The sequence below is a fragment of the Gavia stellata genome, chromosome 8 (genome assembly GCF_030936135.1).
Source record: "Gavia stellata isolate bGavSte3 chromosome 8, bGavSte3.hap2, whole genome shotgun sequence".
Taxonomy (NCBI): Eukaryota; Metazoa; Chordata; class Aves; order Gaviiformes; family Gaviidae; genus Gavia; species Gavia stellata.
Genome location: NC_082601.1, coordinates 41,886,505 through 41,906,117, shown reverse-complemented (window position 1 = coordinate 41,906,117; position 19,613 = coordinate 41,886,505). Strand labels below are relative to the sequence as shown.

Genomic DNA, 19,613 nt, shown 5'->3' with positions numbered 1-19,613 from the left:
CCGTGCCTTCTAAGTCGCCTCTTTTCCTCACGCTTTTTCCACCCCCAGCCCTTTTACCCTGGCCTGGGGCACTCATATCTGCTTCTTGTCCCTCGTTTTCTTCCCCTCCTTGATTGCTGCGTTGATATCCGCTGCAGCTCTGCTCTGCGGGCATGGCAAGCGGTGAAGGAGAAACGGCTTCAACCCGAATCTCGGGCGCGCCCTGAGCCGATGCTTGGGAATTTGGGGTGCAAGTCAGCTGTGTCCTGTGCTGGGGGCTCCGAGGAAGCACGGGCTGGGTTTGAACTGGATTTCTTACCCTTTTCAAATCTAGGGGGGCTCTCGCGACGTCCTTAGAGTGCACGAACGGAGTTGGCTTTGAGATCTGTTCGTGGAGTGCATGCGGCTCCCAAATGATAAAGCTAGAAAGAGAGAAGAAGTGGGACTTGTGCAGAAGGGTAGGTTTTACAAACATTGTATGATACTGCGAGAGGGTATCAAATGTAAGTGTTTTAAACGGCAAATAAGCGCAGTACAACAGCACATCCCTTGAGACTCTTCTGAGAAGGATTGGTTGGTTTCTTTTTTTCATGTAACGTTCCATCTCGTAATTCTGGGTTGTGGTCGTAGACAACATACTACTTCCCTTCCACCTCTCGTTTCTCCTACCAGAATTTGCCGTGATTGAAAAGAGTTTCTCTTATGACCACAGTTACAAAATGTATCTAGGGGGAGAGGCAAGCATGGGGCTTGCTTTGTGGAATAAAAGCTGGGTCAGACTTGAACAAGCAGAATCTTTGTCTTATCCCACGTGTCACGCACCTACAGAGAAAAATCGCTGCTCCCACAGCGGAGCGATTGGGTTTTTTGATAGCCCATCTCTTGATAACTTAAGGGGTTTGGTTGCCAAGTGTCACTTGTTGACTCCATCCCGGGGATGGAGTGAGCTACTGCATATTTTACAATGGCCTCAAATAACTTGTATGTGGATGTAAACTTACCCTCAATACGCTCTGAATTGACTATTTTACTACTTTTTCTGGAACGAGTGCCGATGCTTTGTCACACTGGTTTGTGTAGGAGCTCTCCTATCCCTTGGCATAAGCTTGCGGTACTGCACGACCCGGCAAAGCTCGAAACTCGCCTTTCAATGAGGAACACGTTTCCTCGTCGGTACGGAAAGTCGCCGAACGCGCGTGTGAAGTTCACGGCGTCCTCCTTAACGCGAGGTGAGGGTGCGGAGGTAAACTGCAAGGACGCGGCTTGTGTCAGCTCTCACAGCCGCGAGGAGTAGTAATTGCACGGGGGAGAGAGGGCAGGGAGGAAGGGTTGGCTGCTGGGAGAGGGCACGGGCAATTATATCTCGCTTCTATACGTTGCAGTCGGCAGCGGGCGTAGGCTGGAGCACGGTGATGCTCCGTTTTGGAGGAGAAGGTGGTGTTCTTCAGCAGCGTGTTGCTGCAGATCACTTAGAAACGTGGCCCAGCAGCTGCCGAACAGAGGATGTGCCGGTCAGGACGAACCCCGGCTACGTGGCAAGGGGAGAGTTTTGTCCTTAATGTTGTATAATATAGATATACACCCTGCAAATGATGACCGTCATCAAGGAAAGCTGCCCGTACAGTCCATCAAAAACTGCAAAGCTAATGATGGGCTGGGCAGATAATCGTGGGAGAGTTAATTGTAAGGTTCGATATGGCATCTTGTCAGCAGAGATAAGTTGTCACGTTTTCCACTTGAGCTGAAACTAAATGATTGTAAAATAAGTTATGAGTGTCCTTGGGCCTGTCTGCCAGAATGATGGCTAAGAATACATTCCTGGCCCATCAGTCTCAAGCAGCCCGCTTGATATTTATGCGAACTGAATGTTATTTTATTCCCCCTCTAGTCATGCTTGTCAGCTTCCCGAGTGAAAAGTGAAACTGCTTCTTTGACTCATACTTCAAGTATTGAAGCTCGGAGAGGCTGCAGATTGTTATTATTATTACTAGTATTATATATTTTTTCGGGTGTGCGTCGAACATTGATGCCCGATTGGGAAGAACTAATGGCTGACATTGAACGCGCGGGATGGCTGCAAAACAGCCCATCCCAAGCCAGTGAAACGCGTCTTACGAGTTCCAGTGCCTCTGTCAAAGCTGGTTTAGATGTGGAGTAATGAGGCGCTTGCTTTTTTAATTTGGCGTGCCTTCTTCCTTGCCTTTTTTTTTTTATATATTTAATAGTGCCGGCAGTGGTCGTCTGTTCTCAGGCGTGGTAATTGATACAAAATAAAATGCATTATTTGTATTCAGTCAGGAGTATGAAATTGCATTCAGCGGGCTGAAGCCTGAACTCATTTACAGTTTTCCGAAGCCGGGCTTTCAGGAGCCCTCTTTTCAATTTGAAGAATACCTTGTCAGGCAAGAGAAGTAGTGGGAAATGGGAAAGCACAGCGTGTAAGCCTAGCGCCTTTTGATTGCTCATATTTTAAACCGGGAGAATGTTAAATAACTTCCATCTTCAAAGGGTGGTCTCCGAAACCAGGAATACAGGGCATTAATACACCAACAATATCAGCTCGGCACCCGTTTACGAGCGACTTGCGTTTCTTTTCTGGTCGAGGGGGAGGGAAAGCTTCGGGCTCTTCGCTTCAGAGCCGTTTGACCCAAGGACGGCAGGTTATTACCTGGAAAGGGCTGCGGATCACGAGGATTTACCATAGGAGGTTAATTCTTCAGCTCTCCGACGCAACTAGTTGGGCTGTACGCGCATACGTATCCTCGTTTTTCACAGCTCACGAGCAGGTTTTGTCGGTGCAATTTCCAGCCTAGAAATTAGACTAAGCCGCAGTGAGCCTACAGATCTACCTTAAAATTTTTTAATAAGGATCCTGCTGAAAAAGATATTGTGCGGTTTTGTGTCAGGGTGGGGTTTCTTCACCCTTTTACCGGGTTCGGGACATCGTGGTTGACGCTGCGGTCGCACGCGGTGATGAACGCGGCCCTCGTACGCCGGCCTCGGGGAACGCAGCGCTTCGGCACGCGTCTCGCCGTCGCGAGTATTCAGAAGCAAGCTTTGTGAAAGGCATGGGAGAGGGTGGTAGAGTTGCCTTTTCCTGGATGGTGGGGGGGTTTTTCCTCCCCTTGGGTAAAATGGGATAATTCTTTGTAAAGCGAAAGCTGAGAATGAGGCCTGCCTCATATTTTCTGAAGGGAAGAAGTTGAAGCATTTTGAGAAATAGTGTTAGAAGCGAGCAAGCCGTCCTGGCTGGTGTGCTCTCTGGGCTTTTTCCATGATATTTATGAATTTTCTGGATTTTACCAAGCAAATGAAAATAAACGGGACACATTTTTGGTGTCCCATGCCAGAACTTGCCACCACAGCCGGGTCCCTTCCTTGCAGTGCTCGGCTCTGCAGCTGACCTGTCTCAACACGACAATTTTCATGTCATTGCCCTAAAGGAGGGGGTTTTGTGTGGTTTTTTTTCCTTCTTTTTAAGTACCCAAGGTAGGAAACCTTCTTAAGCCTCAAACTGGAGGTCAATATTTAGGACTAACAGTACCCAACTTGCATTGTTGGTGTCCTGCCTTTGTATTGCTGGCATCTCCTTCGGCATCTTCTTTCAGCGTCACGTAGCCAAAGGTATCCGTGACCACTTTGCCAAGCGCATGCTGAGCGCTGGCATGGGTTCTCGTCAGGATTTGCCTTCCTCTTCACCTGGAGAGACAGCAAACCCTTGCAGGATAGCTGCTTTGAGCATTTCTGGGTCAAATACTTAGAATCTCCTCTACAGATACACAGTTTATATAAAGCTTATGTTTGAGTTGATCTTTATTGCCAGGCAATTAGCTACATCATTTATGCCCCACAAATAACTTGTAGCATAACTGTGCTTAGTGGGTAATTAGTAAGTAAACTTTATTAGAAAAAAAAAAAAAATTAATTGTTTCTTTGTCAAATAGGTGGTTGTATGGGGTTTTAACTACTCAAAAAAGCAAAAGTTACTTTTTAAATAGTTTTGGCTTGATATTTTTCTAACATACGAGTTCACTTTTCCTAAGTGCCATCCTGGTATTGCACTTAAGTGCAATACAGCATCTAACCGAGGTTCTGGAAACAGCTTCACTTTACACGGCAGCAAGCACCTTAAGGAAAGTGTGGGATGTTACGTTAAATTTTATAATTAAAAGCAAATCAACAAAATAGAAATGCATTTAGCACTAATCATAGCCAAAAGATTGGCTGCAATCAAACTAAAATCAATTATCAGCCTTGGGGTAAAAATACTGGATTAGGGTTACTGGAGTACTTGCTATGTGAAAGGACCCAGATGGAGAGTGAAATTTCAAGTATGTCTTTGTTTCCTAAACTTGCGTGAAATATGGCTGTTAGATGTTTCTTGACTGAAAACGAGCAGAACTACTCAAAGAGAAGGCGTTCATGTATTACTGGCCATTACGTGGATCAGGGAAGAGACCGTTGGGTCTCTGCTTCCGAGAAGGGGGTGTCATCAAACCTTGAATTTTTATTTGGTTGAGCAAGCTAATTGGTGGGGGAGGGGAGAAAATTACTTTGTCATTAGTTCTTAAAATTGTTGCATGTTATGCCACCATAGCTAATACAGTGGGAAACGAAATATGGGATTATTTGTTTTCACTGGGAGCAGGTAGTAAATGACCCTTTATCAGATGATATTACTTGTACCAGGCGTACGTTAGTTACCTCGTTTTCCCACCTTTATTGCCATCACCACTTTCTTTACTGAGAGAGCAATGAAGCGTTGGAAGAGACTGCCCAGGGAGGTGGTGGAGTCACCATCACTGGAGGTGTTCAAGGAATGCGTGGACGTGGCACTGCGGGACATGGTTTAATGGGCATGGTGGGGTTGGGTTGGTGGTTGGACTTGATGATCGATCTTACAGGTCTTTTCCAACCTTAATGATTCTGTGATTCTCTATGTGTCTGTCTCTAATACTAATGAAGGTAGATAGCGTTCAGAGGACATTGCAGTATCTCTGTTCCATTATGTATTAAAATGCTCTAGCGTTACACAAGTTCATTTGAGGATCTGTAAGATCTTTGGAAGAAAGAGCAATTGGAAGTAATAAAGTGATTTCCCATCGTTTTTTGTGTGTTCCAGCTGGCCTGCTTCTAAAATTGATGCAGAGTCCTGTTGATTTAATAGGACTTGAATCCGAACTTCAGCCAAGTTGCTTTTTTGTACCTTTTTGAACAAGTATTGGACATTGTTAGGAGGCGCTCCTTTAGCCTTTGGAAGTCAATGAGCTCAAGAAGTTAGCCGCTAACAGACAGCAAGGGGTTCTATCTTGGATTCTAGCAATCGTTAATTTAAATATGCAGTATTTTTATTTTTCCTTCTGTTTTTTTTTTTTCCCCAAACTGCAGATACCGGGTTAGGAGATTCTGTGTGTTCAAGCCCAAGTATATCCAGTACGACGAGCCCCAAACTCGATCCACCTCCTTCACCTCACGCCAACAGAAAGAAACACCGCAGGAAGAAAAGCACGAGCAATTTCAAAGCTGATGGTATCTCGGGCACAGCTGAAGGTAAGCTTACTCTGTGGTGGAAGTCTGAATTTTGAAAATACCATTCCAAAGAGCATTGTTATGTACAACTCAACTACATCGCTGGCTGTGCGTACAAAAGGTAAAGAGAATCGTACCAAAGTAGAGAAATTAAAGACTGATGTTATAATGATGAAGCTGAATAATCTGAGGTATCACACGATGGTAAATTCAACTGTCTGTCTGGAATGTGTTTGGAACCAATTTTTTTAATAAATAAAAAAGCATACCCAAGTTAATACGGAGCGCCATTAGCCGTAAAGGTAAGGTACAGGCATACTTGTGAAGTTAAAAAGAAAGAAGTAGTCAGGTTCACTCAGTAGCCGATGCATCACGTTAGAACTTGTGTATTTTTTCAGTATTATTAAATCTCCTCTTCTCTTCTGCTTAGACACATCCTGAGCTCTAGAATCGCGAATGCTTCTGATGCCTGTTACTGTTTGAATATTCAGCTGCTCGTGGAAAGACTGTGTTATTTGCGGATAAAAAGGAAAAGGGGAGAGTTTAAATGTTTGGGTTCTTTTTTAAGAACCAGAAAGCAAAAGCCAAAAAGAACTTCTTTTTTCCCTTAGTTTAGCTTACTGTTCCCAACGCCAACACTGCTATAGCTGTTCAATGCCCTTCTGAAGGGGTAACAATGTGTACAGTAGCCAGATACGATATAAAACATGCTTGTATCTTTAGAAAAGAAGAAAAGAAACATGCTAGGATTCAACCAAAAGAGCTCCAGAAAAAAGAGGAACAAGGGTAGTTGGAAAGCTCAGAAACTGGGGAGTCAACACATAAGGAGAGATGAAAAACGGAGACAATGGAATAACATTGTCGGAAAAGGGGAGTGTTGAGTAAGAAAAAGATGCAGTTGTAAGCATTGGCGAGTGAAAAACAGCTAATTCAGTATCAAAGAGCGTTGGAACAAGTTCTGAAAAACGGCTGACAATTGCAGACAGCTGAAGAGACATTAAAAATAGATGTGATAATAGTATACAACTGAGAAGGGGCATGTTAACTACTACTTAGTCATCCTTATTTTCCATTTATTTAATTTCTCAATTGCAGTTCTATCACATATGGAATTTATTTCCTCAGCTATCTATACAAATCCTTTTTTAAAAGCCATCAGCTTTTTTTCATAATAGCTCCTGTTGCGTTCTCTTTCCAGTCATTTAACTATCTTTACTGTTCGTTTCCCCCCCAGTTTATGGCCTGAAGCCAAATTTTATTTTAACCTTTCATTTTTAATTTGTCCTTTTTTTTTTTTCTTTAACAATCCCTTTTACACCACTTATTTTCGTACCTCACTGGCAAGTTATAGAGGGGGCTCACCATTGGTCCAAGACTATTTTGTTGAAGTCAGTATGAATCAAGACCAGCTGGATATCAAGGGCCTTTGAAAAAATCTCTTTCTAAGTAGTTAATACGTGTATGTTTTCTTTCTCTTGGGGAGATTATTTTCACAAGTTGCTGGAGCCTGTGTGGTCCCCGACTGCGGGCGCGGACTTCTGACCCGCAGCGAGCAATGGGGGATTTGCAGTTGTGAATCTTAACCCCGAAGACCCTGTTCTGACTGGAGTGGGGAGTACATGCTCCTTCACCCTTCCCTGTTTTTTCTCTTGCTCTTCTCCTTGTCGTCCAACGTCGTAACACGCTAGTCTGAAATCCTTTTGAGATAACTCAACAAAACTGTCCCCTTTCATATGAATGGGATAAATACGCTTCCAGAAGGGCAAGAACTGGCTGGCAAGCAGCAACTGAGTACTACACAGGGAGCCTTAAAGTAGCACTGAGTGCCAACACCTGCTTTTACAGTCTTCGGATCTCTACGTTAGCCCATATTCTTGCTTTGACCTGCCTCTCCTTACGCGTCTTCTGAGATGGGCACTCTTTTCCGGCTTGGGGCTCGCAGTTGTCTGTCTTGGGTGGGCCACAGTGCTTGTTAAATTCTTTATTTTTGTAACATCCCTTTTAAAGCACAACCCAGTGAAAAACACCGATTGGCCACAAGAACAGTATCGCAACTTTCTACGCAACGTTCTTGCCCTGTGTGAGAGGCGCTCCGGGCATCCTTCAGCAGACAACTAATCTTCCTGGCCCTTGAATCCTTAGCGAGGTTGGGAGGAGATGGCTGGCAGTTAGGACGGTCAGCCTCGTCCGTCAGCGGTAACTGAAGGAGAAAGCAATGAAGCGTGCTCGATTTCCCTGTCCTTTTAGACGAAGGGCATCTCAGAAAAAGGAATAGTGATTGTAGATTCCCATTCAGTCCTTTCTAGCAAGACTAACAAAGGCTGGGGGTTGCTTTTCCCAACTCCTGGCACTTGCAACCTTTGTCTGTATTTTCTGGTACTTGCGTTGGTGCAAGCCAGAAGTTACGGTTGTTGTGGTTGACCAGCCGGGTAGTGTTCGTCTCTCGGAGCTTGCTGTGATGCTGGATGTTGGGAATAACTCCGGTCCTGGGACAACCTATGTCGCAAGCCGGTCTGCTGCTAGTGGGGTGTGCGTCTGAGATGCTTCAGGCTGGTACGGGTTTCTCTCCAAGCAGTTGGAGAGTCTTGCAAGTCAAAGCAGTTGTCAGTTCAATAATTCAGCCTTTCCTCAGGAAAAGGCTTATTTCCTTGTTCTCCCGCGCTTGGCTACGAATCTGTCCAATGACCTGAAAGATTTCCTTTTTGATTTTTTTCTTCCTCCCCACTTGCCGTAAGCGTAGATTTAAACCCTCTGAGGATTACTGCAGTTTTGAAGACCACAAATCCAAATTAAACAGTAGCAGGAAGATGTTCTGAGAGATGCACGCTTTGCAACTTGGATGAAGTGTTTGAGATACGGCAGGTTGACTTATTGAAAATGGGCTACAGAAGACTGTGGTGATACCCGTGGGAGAACCATATCTTCCTTCCTTCTGGAAATCCTGAGCTCACTGTGAAAAGGAGGAGGAGGATCCTCCTGCAGTAGCTCTTCTCAGACGGTTACAATGGATCAGAGTCAAATGATTTGGGTAATTCTGGATTTTATGTTGCCTTCCTTTGGGTCCAGGCACATTTCAGGTGTCGACTTTCAAACAGAAATGCTGGGTTCCTTCATTTTTGTCTGTAGCAAAGCGTAGGTGTTCAATGAGGTTTAAATCTGGTCTTCAGCAAACTCCAGCATTTTTACTGCGCTTTGCGGTCTTTTTTTCTCCTTGGACGTGCCTGCATTGATCATTGACCTCTGCCCAAGTATTCAGATATCACGATGATGGACACTAGTGAGCCCAGGGTGATTCCCTAATTCCAAGGACTGATGCTCATCTCTTTTATGCCCTTCGATAAAGGTCATGCTGATTCTTCTTTCTCCACACTTATCTGCACATGCACAGCCCTCTCTTTCTGGGACTGATCCTTTCATCTTACTTGGTTTATCTTTCTACGGGTTTTCTGAGACAACGTTCACGGCAACAAAAATACTAAAGCAACTCTGCGGCAGTTGGATGAAAATTAAAATCCAATTCCTATTTTGGAAAATCAAATCCTTGTGAAATTTTTCCAGTGCAGTGAAACCCAGAGAGAAGTTTTTTAGTTCTCTATACAGAACTTGTCACTGGAGAAATGTCTCGGTGTTTTTGAGGGTAACAGCAGGACCGCTTACATTAGGCAAGGTGCCAGCAACCAGCAGTGTTTTTCCCACCATGCTGTCTAAACTTGCTCAGAGCAGGATTATACGGTGCTGTGTTTCAAAGAGGAATAGCGGCTCGGAGCCCGGTCTGTTTTGGTACCCTTGTGCTGCTGCAGTTAGTGGAACAGCTAGTGATAATAGGAAGGTTTTTCAGCTTGAAACCAAGTAGAAAAATTAAGCAGCTTTCTTGGAAATACTCTTCAAAGAAAGACCTTTCCGAGTGTTTATTTTTCTTACTCTTGTTAGACAGTTTTAAAACTTAGCGGCTATGCCAGCTTGAGCCTACCTGCCCTCAATCCATCTCTGAGATTTCAGGAGCTGTAGAAAGCCCAAGGTATGGCCGTCTTTCAGCATCAAATTGAGATTGTCCGTGCTCTGCAAGCATTTCATTGACTACGAGCTCTGGCCAACGGGGCCGACGTTGCTGTCGGCTGTAGGGCCGGTCCCCCTGCGTCCGAGTAGCTGGGTGAACGCGCTCCTTCGGTCCGGGAGATGCGTGGCGGCTGCAGGCAGAGCACTGCTAATTTATCTTCTCTCTCAGCAGCGTAGGCAAAACAAGCGTAGCTCTGCGTTCGCGGTCATGCAGATGGAGCTGAGAAACGGGAATTGATGAGAGAGTAATAAATGTGATTAGCGACTCGGCGGACTTTCCAAACTCTGTGTTTTCTCTGCAAATCCGTGTTCCGCGTTCTTCTTCATCGCTGGCTGCTGAAGAACTTTTGAAGGACGAGGAAGGACCTTTTATGTTTCTTTTTAGAACCGTTTTCTTAACACAAAGATATTTCTTCTCTGCCCCTGGTAAAGTAATTGCTTTTCCCTGTGCTTTTCTGATCTGTGCGGTCTAGCCCCCAACTCTAGGTGTACACCTTCTGGCCTGTAGCTAAGGATGAACCCCAGTTGACTGAGAAATTGCATTTTTTTATTTTCCTGGGGTGAGCTAATAAATACGTTTCAAAAGCTTGTGTTCTTCACAAGCGTGTTTTATAACACTGAAGTCATTCTTCTGTTCCGAATCTCAGGGGGCGTCGCAGATGAGATGTAGTTAAGTTTGAAATGAAAGTACGTTCACTTGATTTCTGTGGATGGAAAACCAGGGCTTAGTCAGACTTCTCGTTTGTACTTTCAGCAATAAGCAAAAAATTCACTGCTTTCATCTGGTTTCTCAGCTGTGGGGGGACTTGAGTCCGGGAGGGTGGGACAAGGTGCAAAAAGCCAAGGGAGGTGCCAGTTTATTCCCAAGACTTCTTGGCCCCTCTCAGCCATCCCAAAACCAGAACAACAAAGCAAATTAGGGAAATCAGGGAAATTGTTGATTGACAGCCGGCTGAATACGAGCCAGCAGTGTGCCCAGGTGGCCAAGAAGGCCGACGGCATCCTGGCCTGTATCAGAAATAGCGTGGCCAGCAGGAGCAGGGAGGGGATCGTGCCCCTGTACGCGGTGCTGGTGAGGCCACACCTCAAATGCTGTGTTCAGTTTTGGGCCCCTCACTACAAGAAGGACATCGAGGTGCTGGAGCGTGTCCAGAGAAGGGCGACAGAGCTGGTGAGGGGTCTGGAGCACAAGTCTGATGAGGAGCGGCTGAGGGAACTGGGGTTGTTCAGTCTGGAGAAGAGGAGGCTGAGGGGAGACCTCATCGCTCTCTACAACTACCTGAAAGGGGGTTGTGGTGAGGTGGGTGTTGGCCTCTTCTCCCAAGTGACAAGCGACAGGACAAGAGGAAATGGCCTCAAGTTGCGCCAGGGGAGGTTCAGGCTGGATATTAGGAAAAATGTCTTTCCTGAGAGAGTGGTGAAGCACTGGAATAAGCTGCCCAGGGAGGTGGTGGAGTCACCATCACTGGAGGTATTTAAGGAACGTGTGGCCGTGGCACTGCGGGACATGGTTTAGTGGGCATGGTGGGGTTGGGTTGGTGGTTGGACTTGATGATCTTACAGGTCTTTACCAACCGTAGTGATTCTGTGAAATGCAGTTCTTAGCATCGGTCTCTGGAATCTGTGTAACACCTGAAAAGTTGATATTTTGTGTAAACTGGAAGCCATACAGCTGTTTACTGAAATGCAGTGTATGATGCATGGAAAAAACTCCGTGTGTTTTACCTGCAGCTTCTCACCCTGAGCTCCCCTTGGCGTCTCCGCCATTTACCTGCCAGCTTTGTACGCTGAAATGATTTAAACGTGCTGGGCTCTATACAGAGAGCTGTGTGTAGTCTTCTCCAGACAATTTTACCATGCATTTCCTTAGGTGCATAGTTCTAGTAAGCATGCTGTGGCCAAGCTGAACTAAAAAAAAAAAAAAGGACATGTCTCTAACCATGTGTAGAAAAAAATTGGGAGTTTTGGAAATGTAGTGGAAACACATCCGTTCAATGAAACAGGTGCAAACAATGAGCTATAGTGTTTGTGGGAGAGTAGCTTCTTTGTTTGACGGGTGGGCTTGATGTTGTTAATGCTAGTACTTATTTATAATACCTTGAATTAAGTACTAATATGAAGGAATATATTTTTCCTTGGTGCTTTTTTTATAATTTTTTTTTGGGGGGCTTTTTATGGTCTGGAAGAAACCTTCTGACATTGTCAGAGGACAGCGTGTTCAGAAACCTTTCCAGCACAAAAAGTCACAGCATCTTCACTCCCTTTTCTCTGCAAGGAAGATGTGAAATCTAATATCTTGACCTGCAGCTGCAGCAAGGGCAAAACTACTCACCTATTAAAGAGTTTGTAACCTTTGGAATCCAATCTATTAGATGTCGAGGTCCCTGCGTGGATTGTGTTGCTTGAAGTAAAGCACAGAACTAAGCTGCCACCGAAACTTCTTCTAGTAAAAGCTCTTTCCAGTCCGTTACAGGATAATACTGCTGCAGTTGTACGGGCAAATAGACATTGCCTAATTAGGAAATCCGCAAAAGTTAGTCCTGGTAATCTTGTCGTCCTAATTATTTTGCCTAGTCCCTATAAATCAGTTATCAATAATTGCAACCTACTATGTAGGAGGAGTGGATACGGAGATGTTCTTGGAGAAGAGTTTTTTTTAATTCCAGTAAGAAGCCAGGGTTTGATACTTTGGGATGGATGAACATGCAAAAATGAAATAAAGCCGTATTGCTGTATGGCGTTAGGGAAGAGTTTTCATCATTTCACTCCCAATATTCCTGTGACCTATACGTGGACGTATCAGAGTTAATTTAAGCTAGCTCGTTTAGAAGGCGGTTGTCCACCTAGCCCCACGCCGGCTGCAAAGCCCGTCCCAGCACCCTACCCGTGTGTGTCGCCTGTGCTGCCGCCGCTGCCGTGCACGCGGGGGCTGAGCACGCTGGCTTGGGGCGGGGGGTTCCCCACCTGTGGTAAAGCAATAACACAAAGTCTGGGATAAATCAGTTAATTCTAACTGCAAAAAAAGAAAAAATAGCATGGAAATAATTGGTTTCCCCTACTGATTTAGCCCCAGACTTTGTTATTGCTTGACAGCACATGGGTACTGACCCAAGCTAGCGTGGTCAGCCACCTCATGCATTGAGGCAGTAGCAGCGTCCCAATGATAAAAATCATAAGAGGTATCTTAATAAGCTTTTTCCCCTCTGAACAAAATACGTATATGTAAAAAATTTAAAAACCCAACTGCAGACCCGTGTCATACAGAAGAGGCGTGTGTTTCCGTCCTGTTGTGCAGTATTTCTGTGCGTCTCGTGGTGGATAGTTTAGTGGGAGCAGGTTTTGTTTCTGTTTCTGGTCTCTTAAGTGCCTGAAGTTTTAGAGAGTAAATGTTCCATAGTTTTCAAAAATGTTCTGCAGTGTTTAAAGTGAGATTGATACAAAAATGGCATTTTGACTGCTCTGTTGAATGAAGAAAAGCAGCATTTATTTGGAACTGGAAGGGTTTGCATTATAAGCAGGTAGCTAGGAAGGTGTTTGGTTTGGGGTGGGTTTATTTTCAATAGTTTTGTAATTCATTTAGGGTTACTGCTGAATTCTGTTCACGTACAGTTTGTTGATCCAATGTCATTGGTGTAGTCCTCCTGTGCATTAAACATTTCAGAAATTTCAGCAGATAGCATTTTGCTGAATTCCATTCTGCACGCACAGAAAACCCCAAGTTCTGCTTTGCTAATCATCAATCAATCTAGAGTTTAACAAGCTTGGGTTTAGTAAGATTTTAAGAGCGTGGTTTGGTAAGTATATGGATCGTTATTTTGAGGATTATCGTGGAAGAGTTGTAGGCTTTTCCTGATCCATCTAGTCTCTGCTCTCGCTGCTTTGTAGGTAAAAATTTCCTTTTTAAAAAAAAAAGAAAAAAAAAAAACAGCTCTTAGTTGGCATTAAAAATGAAACAAAAATGAGCAAAATATCTAACTGTATTTTTTTCTGTCTGCATGAGAACTTAAAAAAAAAAAAATCAACAGTATGTGACGGTATTTGTTGTCTGTAATGCCAAATGCTTGTTTTGATTTAAGCGTGCTGAAAGTGTCTCGGAGGTTATCACCTATTCGGTGTCAAAACACTCTTTGGTTGTAATTCCACTGATCATCAGTAACTTCATTCACTGCTTGGTAGGAGATATAGTAGTGGCCGATGGCTGTACACCTGAGAAACAGGAGGGCAGAAATTAATAAAATCTAGAGCGAATCTTCAAAGACTTGCTTTCAACCAAGGCATAAAGGTCACTCGTTGGGAAACCTTCAGCCTCAGTCGTCACAGCCTATCTGACATGAAAGGTTTGCTGCTGAAAGACATTTATGTTGATGCCGAGGAGTGAAAGGCAAGGGAGGTGAAGCTCATCTATTGTTTTAACCTACTTCATTGCAGGCTAAACAAGTTGAAAGATTCCTTCTTCTCTTTAAAACCACTGTTAGCTCAGGGTCAGAAGAGGCTGCTGGTTCCACCTACCTGGTTGAAAGGAAAAGTGTCGCAGTGGTGGTCAGCAGGAAAGGAGATTCTGGAAAGGATGAGTCCCAGGATGAATTGGTGGTGGTTGTACGCACCGGCCCAGCCGGATCGCTGGAGAAAGATAAGGCGCTGCTTTTTTTTTTTTCCCCCTACATTTCTCTGAAAAGCATCCCACTCTGAGGACATGAAGTGCTCTGCGGTGTGACTGCAGAAGCATACGCTGCGTGTCCTTAGTACAAGTGCTGTGCTGTGATTTGGCCTGATTTTTTTGGAAAAGGAAGACGTTTTAAGTAGCTTTATAATTTGAATGAAAACAAGTGACACCTCAGCATTTTACTGGCTTCAGGTAATTAGTGTCCTTAGAACTATGCTGTCAGCCTGAGACGGAAACCTTGGTTATGAAAAAGGTTCCTGATGTTCGCAAGATGATGTTTACAAGATAGCAAGAAGGACTTGTAAGATATTAATCCTGCTAGAGAAGTTAGTTGCGTTTTGTTACTTAAGTAAAAGGGTCTGCTTTAAAAGTTCCTTGCCAGTTTTTCCAGAGCCTAAGACTCTGTAATTTCATTATGAATCGATATAGCTAAATTAAGATACCTTTACAATAAAATGAGATTATTATGTGTTATAAAGCTATAGTAAATGAAAAGACTAAAATAAGGTCGTCGTGTTAAGTGTAACTTTGTTCTCCCATTCACCACATAACTGAACTCTTGAGTCAAGGTGTCACAATTTAAATGAACAGGCTATTTTGGCCTGTTCAGGCTAGAAGGAAGACTTGGCTGTTGAAGGATGCCTTGTCCTCAGCCTTCTGTGCACTTGGACTCATCAGCTTATTGGAACTGAGCTACAGAGGTACGCCGGGAAGAAGCTGCCTTTAAAGAGTGGAAGTCTTAAGTAATTGCCTTCAGAAGCCCTTAAGCAGCTAAAACGGAAGCACTAGATTAGCCAAATATGAAGAAGAAAAATCCATGAAGGTCTCTTAAAATAAAGACTACAACCTCTCCCAGGAAGTCCCCCAAGCACGGGCTGTTCTGGAAGGTGTAGCAGGGCACACGTTGCTCTGTCGGTCGCTGTTCTGCTTTTTGTAGGCATCTCCTCCTGGTTGCTGATGCAAGCAGAGCAGGCTAGGTGGACCTCATGCCCCAACCTGTTGTGGCTGTCCGTACGCTCTGCTTCTCTACGGCATGCCTTGTTAAATTGACGTTTGCCTTAGGAGGCCCAGGGCAGCTTTGAGGGGAGGGCTGATGGGATGCCAGTTGATTACAGCACACTTTTTTTTTTATTACTATTTTATTCATAGTATGGAACGTGAGATTAATGACAATAGCTTGATTGTGGAGGTTTGCCATGTATAGCTCCAACCAGGAATTCAAGGGGGGATGTGTCAATAGGTCTGATCTACCCTAGGGTTATAAAACATGCTCTTGGCGTTACGCTAAAAAGAGCTTGTAATCAAGAGGTACGCACAGAAAAGAATCTAGAAATTACAAGTTAGTCCTCTTTTTCTTTTTTTTTTTTATTGCAGAGCCCTACATTTTAGTCATTATGGGTAAACCGTGAAGAGTATATGCTGCTACTCAATGAATTCTTAGGGCTGAGAACTGATCTGAGCATAGTGTCAGAAAATAGTGTCGGCTGTATAATCAGCCTCCTTGCTCCAGGTCTGAAGAACCGCAGTGGGCAGTGAAACCGCATCTGCCCTTAAATCCAGGTGAAACAAGTGATGATCTTTCCCAAATGCGCAGCTTTGCCGGTCGTTTCCCCTCTGTGCTCCAAATAAAGGTATTCCAGGCACGGCATCTAGCAAGAGCGATGTAGAGTCTCATTTGAGAAAGTTTGTGAATTTAGGAGTACCTAATGGCGTCTGCTTACAGGGAAGTGAGGGTGAAGATGATGTTTCCAGCTGATGCCAATTCAAGAGTCTGCATACACAGGATTTGCCCAGCATCGGGAGTCTGACGTTCCCTTTTGTACCTTGTAGGCGTTACAGGTTTGGGGAATTTGCGAGTTTTGCTTCACGCGGATAGATTCTCTATATTTTGCCAGTTGCGGCCAAATGCTTCCTCCGCTCCCTTTTAATGCTGGTGGGATTTTTTTGTAGCTCTCTTAGACTTTAGGATTTAATAACAACCTGTAGATCAAGAAATATTTTTGCCCTTTTCATTTCGGTTCTTTCCCAAAATGTTTGTGACACCTTTCGAAAAGCGGGTCCAAACCAAAGCTGAGGAAGGTGACGGTGCATATGAACAGTTTTACTAAATGAGTTGTTGAATATGCACGTATTTCTCCCAGGAATTTTTCCTTAAGAAAAGTGGGCAAAGTGCAAAAACCTGAGCAATTTAAAGTTGTTCCCCTCGAAGAGAGGGTGATTCTTCTCTCAATTTCTCTTTGTGATTTTGGTTCTTCCAAAGTTACCTATTAATCCTGAGACTGATGTTTTTAAGTGGTTTTTTTTTCCTCATTTCTGTATGTCAATGGCCGTAGTCTCTTCATGTGATGATTTTCAAAGGCTAGCTTGGGGTTGGCTGGGCACGATGTTTCAACCTTTCTTAGACTGCAAGTTGCGATATCAACAACACGCGCATTGGCAAGCGCTATGCATCGCTGGTTCTTGCATGGTGATAGAGCCCGTAAGAGTCTGTGCCGTGTGGAGCTGGACATCCTCATCTTGCCCTGAGGAGGAGTCTCCAAACGCTGTGTGTTTGAAAGAGTGACCAACTAATGTGAGAGGGTGGGGTTCTAGATAGTGAAACACCAGGTGGAGAGTGCCACGGTATGGGATTTGAGGCGTCGTAGATGGAGGCGTCGTAGATGGAGGCGTCGTAGATGGAGGCGTCGTAGATGGAGGCGTCGTAGATGTAGGCGCTGTAGTTGGAGGTGCCGTAGTTGGAGGTTGGGCGTTCTTAACTAGGCTGACTTTTCCTTCCCCTTAAGCAGTAGGCACTTGTCTGATCATAGCAGCCTCCTCCGTTTGAAAAATGCAGCTCTGGAGCAATTGCAGTTTTGATGCTCTGAGGTATTGATGTCAGGCATTTACAAGACAACCCCGTAACAGTAATGTAGACCTCTTTTTATTTCCAACTCCTGACCAGTCAGTCATTTCAAACCTGTGTTGTTTTGTCAAGTTTTAATCAAATAGGTGCCTTAAATTAGCTGTCAAATTCAGCGAGCAGATACCAGGGATCTTTCCGTCCGAAGTCTCTGCTACAGATACGTGTGCTGTGCGTGAGATTTCAGCAGTGAGCTTGCTGCATGTTTGGTTTATAGCCTGCGCTTTAATCTCCTGTTTTCAGTCCCTCCACCTTTCTCTTTACAGATGGGTTACTTGTGATAGATGTTATGCATTATATGTAGCGTGCAACTCCAGCGAAAGGAGTAGGTAAAAAGAAAACTTGAACAGGCCTCATCATTGACATTTTCCACTGCTTCCCCCCCCTTCCAAAAAAAGAAAAAAAATTAATAAAGGTTTCTTTTGTGAGCATGAGATGGAGAAAATTGGCCATTTGTCTGTGCGGTAATAGGCTTTGGTATAATATGAAAATCTATCAAATGATTAAATTCAATGACATTAAATCACAATTCATGAAAGGGGAATGCTGCACAGTTTAATTTTATTTAATTTTTGAGGGGGGAAAAAAAGCCAAAAAAAAAAAAAATGTTTGAGTTTCTCTTAAGCTGATTTCTCTGTGCTCTTTCTTAAAAGTGCCTTTCTAGTTGCCACACAGTGATGTGATCATTATCTGTCACCTCGTCGCCTTGCTGCCTCAACACGCAGTAAAATACAAAAAAAAAAAAAAAGAGGGAGGGGGGGGAAAAAAAGACCAGAGGAGCTTGTGAAGTATGACTTCCTATCCCAAGACTCATTGCCTGCGATTCGTACCGCTTGACAGTAATGATCTTATTACAGTACTCTGGACCTTGAAGAGATTTCATGAGGAGAGCGAAAGGACGTGCCTCCATGTAATCAAGTGGCGCTGAATATTCCACGCGTTTTTGATCACACACTGATTGGGCACAGTTTTAGCCCATCTTCTAGTCAATTATGCATGGCCCCTCGTGCTCCTGTGATAGTCAGAAACATTGATAGCTGTTGTCTGGGGGGGCTGGCAGCCAGCCAGGGGTTTGAAGTGCAGTCATTCCCGGAGAAGTGCTTTTTAGTTGGAATTGATTACCTTTCTTTAGGTTTTTGCTTAATGGCAAAACTGTATTGGAGAGGGCTTCAGGTGAAAAATGGACGTATTAGCCATTTAGAGTAGCTGAACTCCTAGTCAATTTTTAGCTTTCCCCTGTTTCCATCTAATTTATATTTAATGATGTAACGTTTGATAATATTTAAGATATTTCATTTTCCCTTGCTGCTGAGCACACACGTCGAGCACGTGTTAAATTGCAGCGTATCAATTTTCAGGTTTTCGAAATTAATCCAGGTTAACCTTCAGGCTGGGAGAACGTGTCTTTTTTGGCACCCGTTCCAGCGAGCGTTGGGTTTGTCTGCAACTGGTACGAAGATGACGTGACCAAGCGGAGCGAGCGCTGTTTCTCATCCCGTAATGAGGATAAATCTGTGCGCTTTAAAGGAAGCAAAGGGGTTGGTAGCTGGGTCTTTAGTTTAGATTCTCTCGTCTCAGAGGCTGATTAGGTTTCTGTTAATTTCTTGCCTGTAAAAACATCATATCTTTCTTAATTCAGGTTCCTCCTAAAATGAAAAGAAAAATCATTAAAGGCATGCCTATCGAACTCGAAGCATCGTATAAGAAAATATTTAATCATGAGCGACGCTTCTTGTTCCAGTACCACTAATCTTGTTTCTCGCATTCCAATATCACACAATATCTAGTTTTTGGATACGTGTGCGGTTTGGAGAGATGGGAGGAGGACTTTATAGTAGACTGAAGTACAACATTGTATTAGCCACGGGTCAGATGAGGAGCTTAACGTTTTCCCTGCCTAGAATACGCTGTGACTGGCAGTGAAAAGACGCAGTCAATACTCTGCTAGCACCCCAAATTTTTATTTCCTCTTGTCAGTATAATACTGCTCTACCTGCCTACCGCTGGCTGAAATAATGAAGCAGTCCTGCAAAAAGACGTGGCAGGCTCTCAGCCTTTTCTGAAGGCGATTCTGCCGCTGAATGTCTCCCTCGTGGGACTGCATCCTTCCGAGGTCCAGCAGAATTGACGGGGTTGCTTAAAGAGGCGAAATCTGAACAAAAGCTCAGTTGCTCCTTAAACTTGCAAGTGCAACCTTCCTTATGGACCCTCTTCTACTGCTTCCCTTTTAATTGGATTGTGGGGTATTTTTTCCTAAAACTAATCCTATACTGGCCAGTCCTGTCCCTTAAAAAGCAGCTTTTATTTTTTTATTATTTCTTCTGTTCTTTAAAATCAGTTCTCCCTTCCCATATAAGGGCCAAACCAGAAGTAAGAGCAAAAAAAAATAGGCAGTCTTGGTGGGTTTTTGCTCTTTGGAAGAGAGCTGTTGGGTCTTCTTCCAATGATTTTGGGTTCGGCTGTTTTCTGAAATTCCATATCCTAGTT

The 19,613-nt window shown here is 44.1% G+C and overlaps 1 protein-coding gene across 2 annotated transcripts in view; it reads left to right on the top strand.

Annotated features, from left to right (window-relative positions):
• Positions 1-19,613, top strand: part of AGAP1 (ArfGAP with GTPase domain, ankyrin repeat and PH domain 1) — a 391,933-nt gene that overhangs the window by 292,804 nt on the left and 79,516 nt on the right. For both annotated transcript variants that reach the window (XM_059820051.1, XM_059820050.1), the window contains one exon: positions 5,368-5,529. In XM_059820051.1, the coding sequence (XP_059676034.1) occupies positions 5,368-5,529 (162 nt within the window). The remainder of the gene's footprint in view (positions 1-5,367; positions 5,530-19,613) is intronic.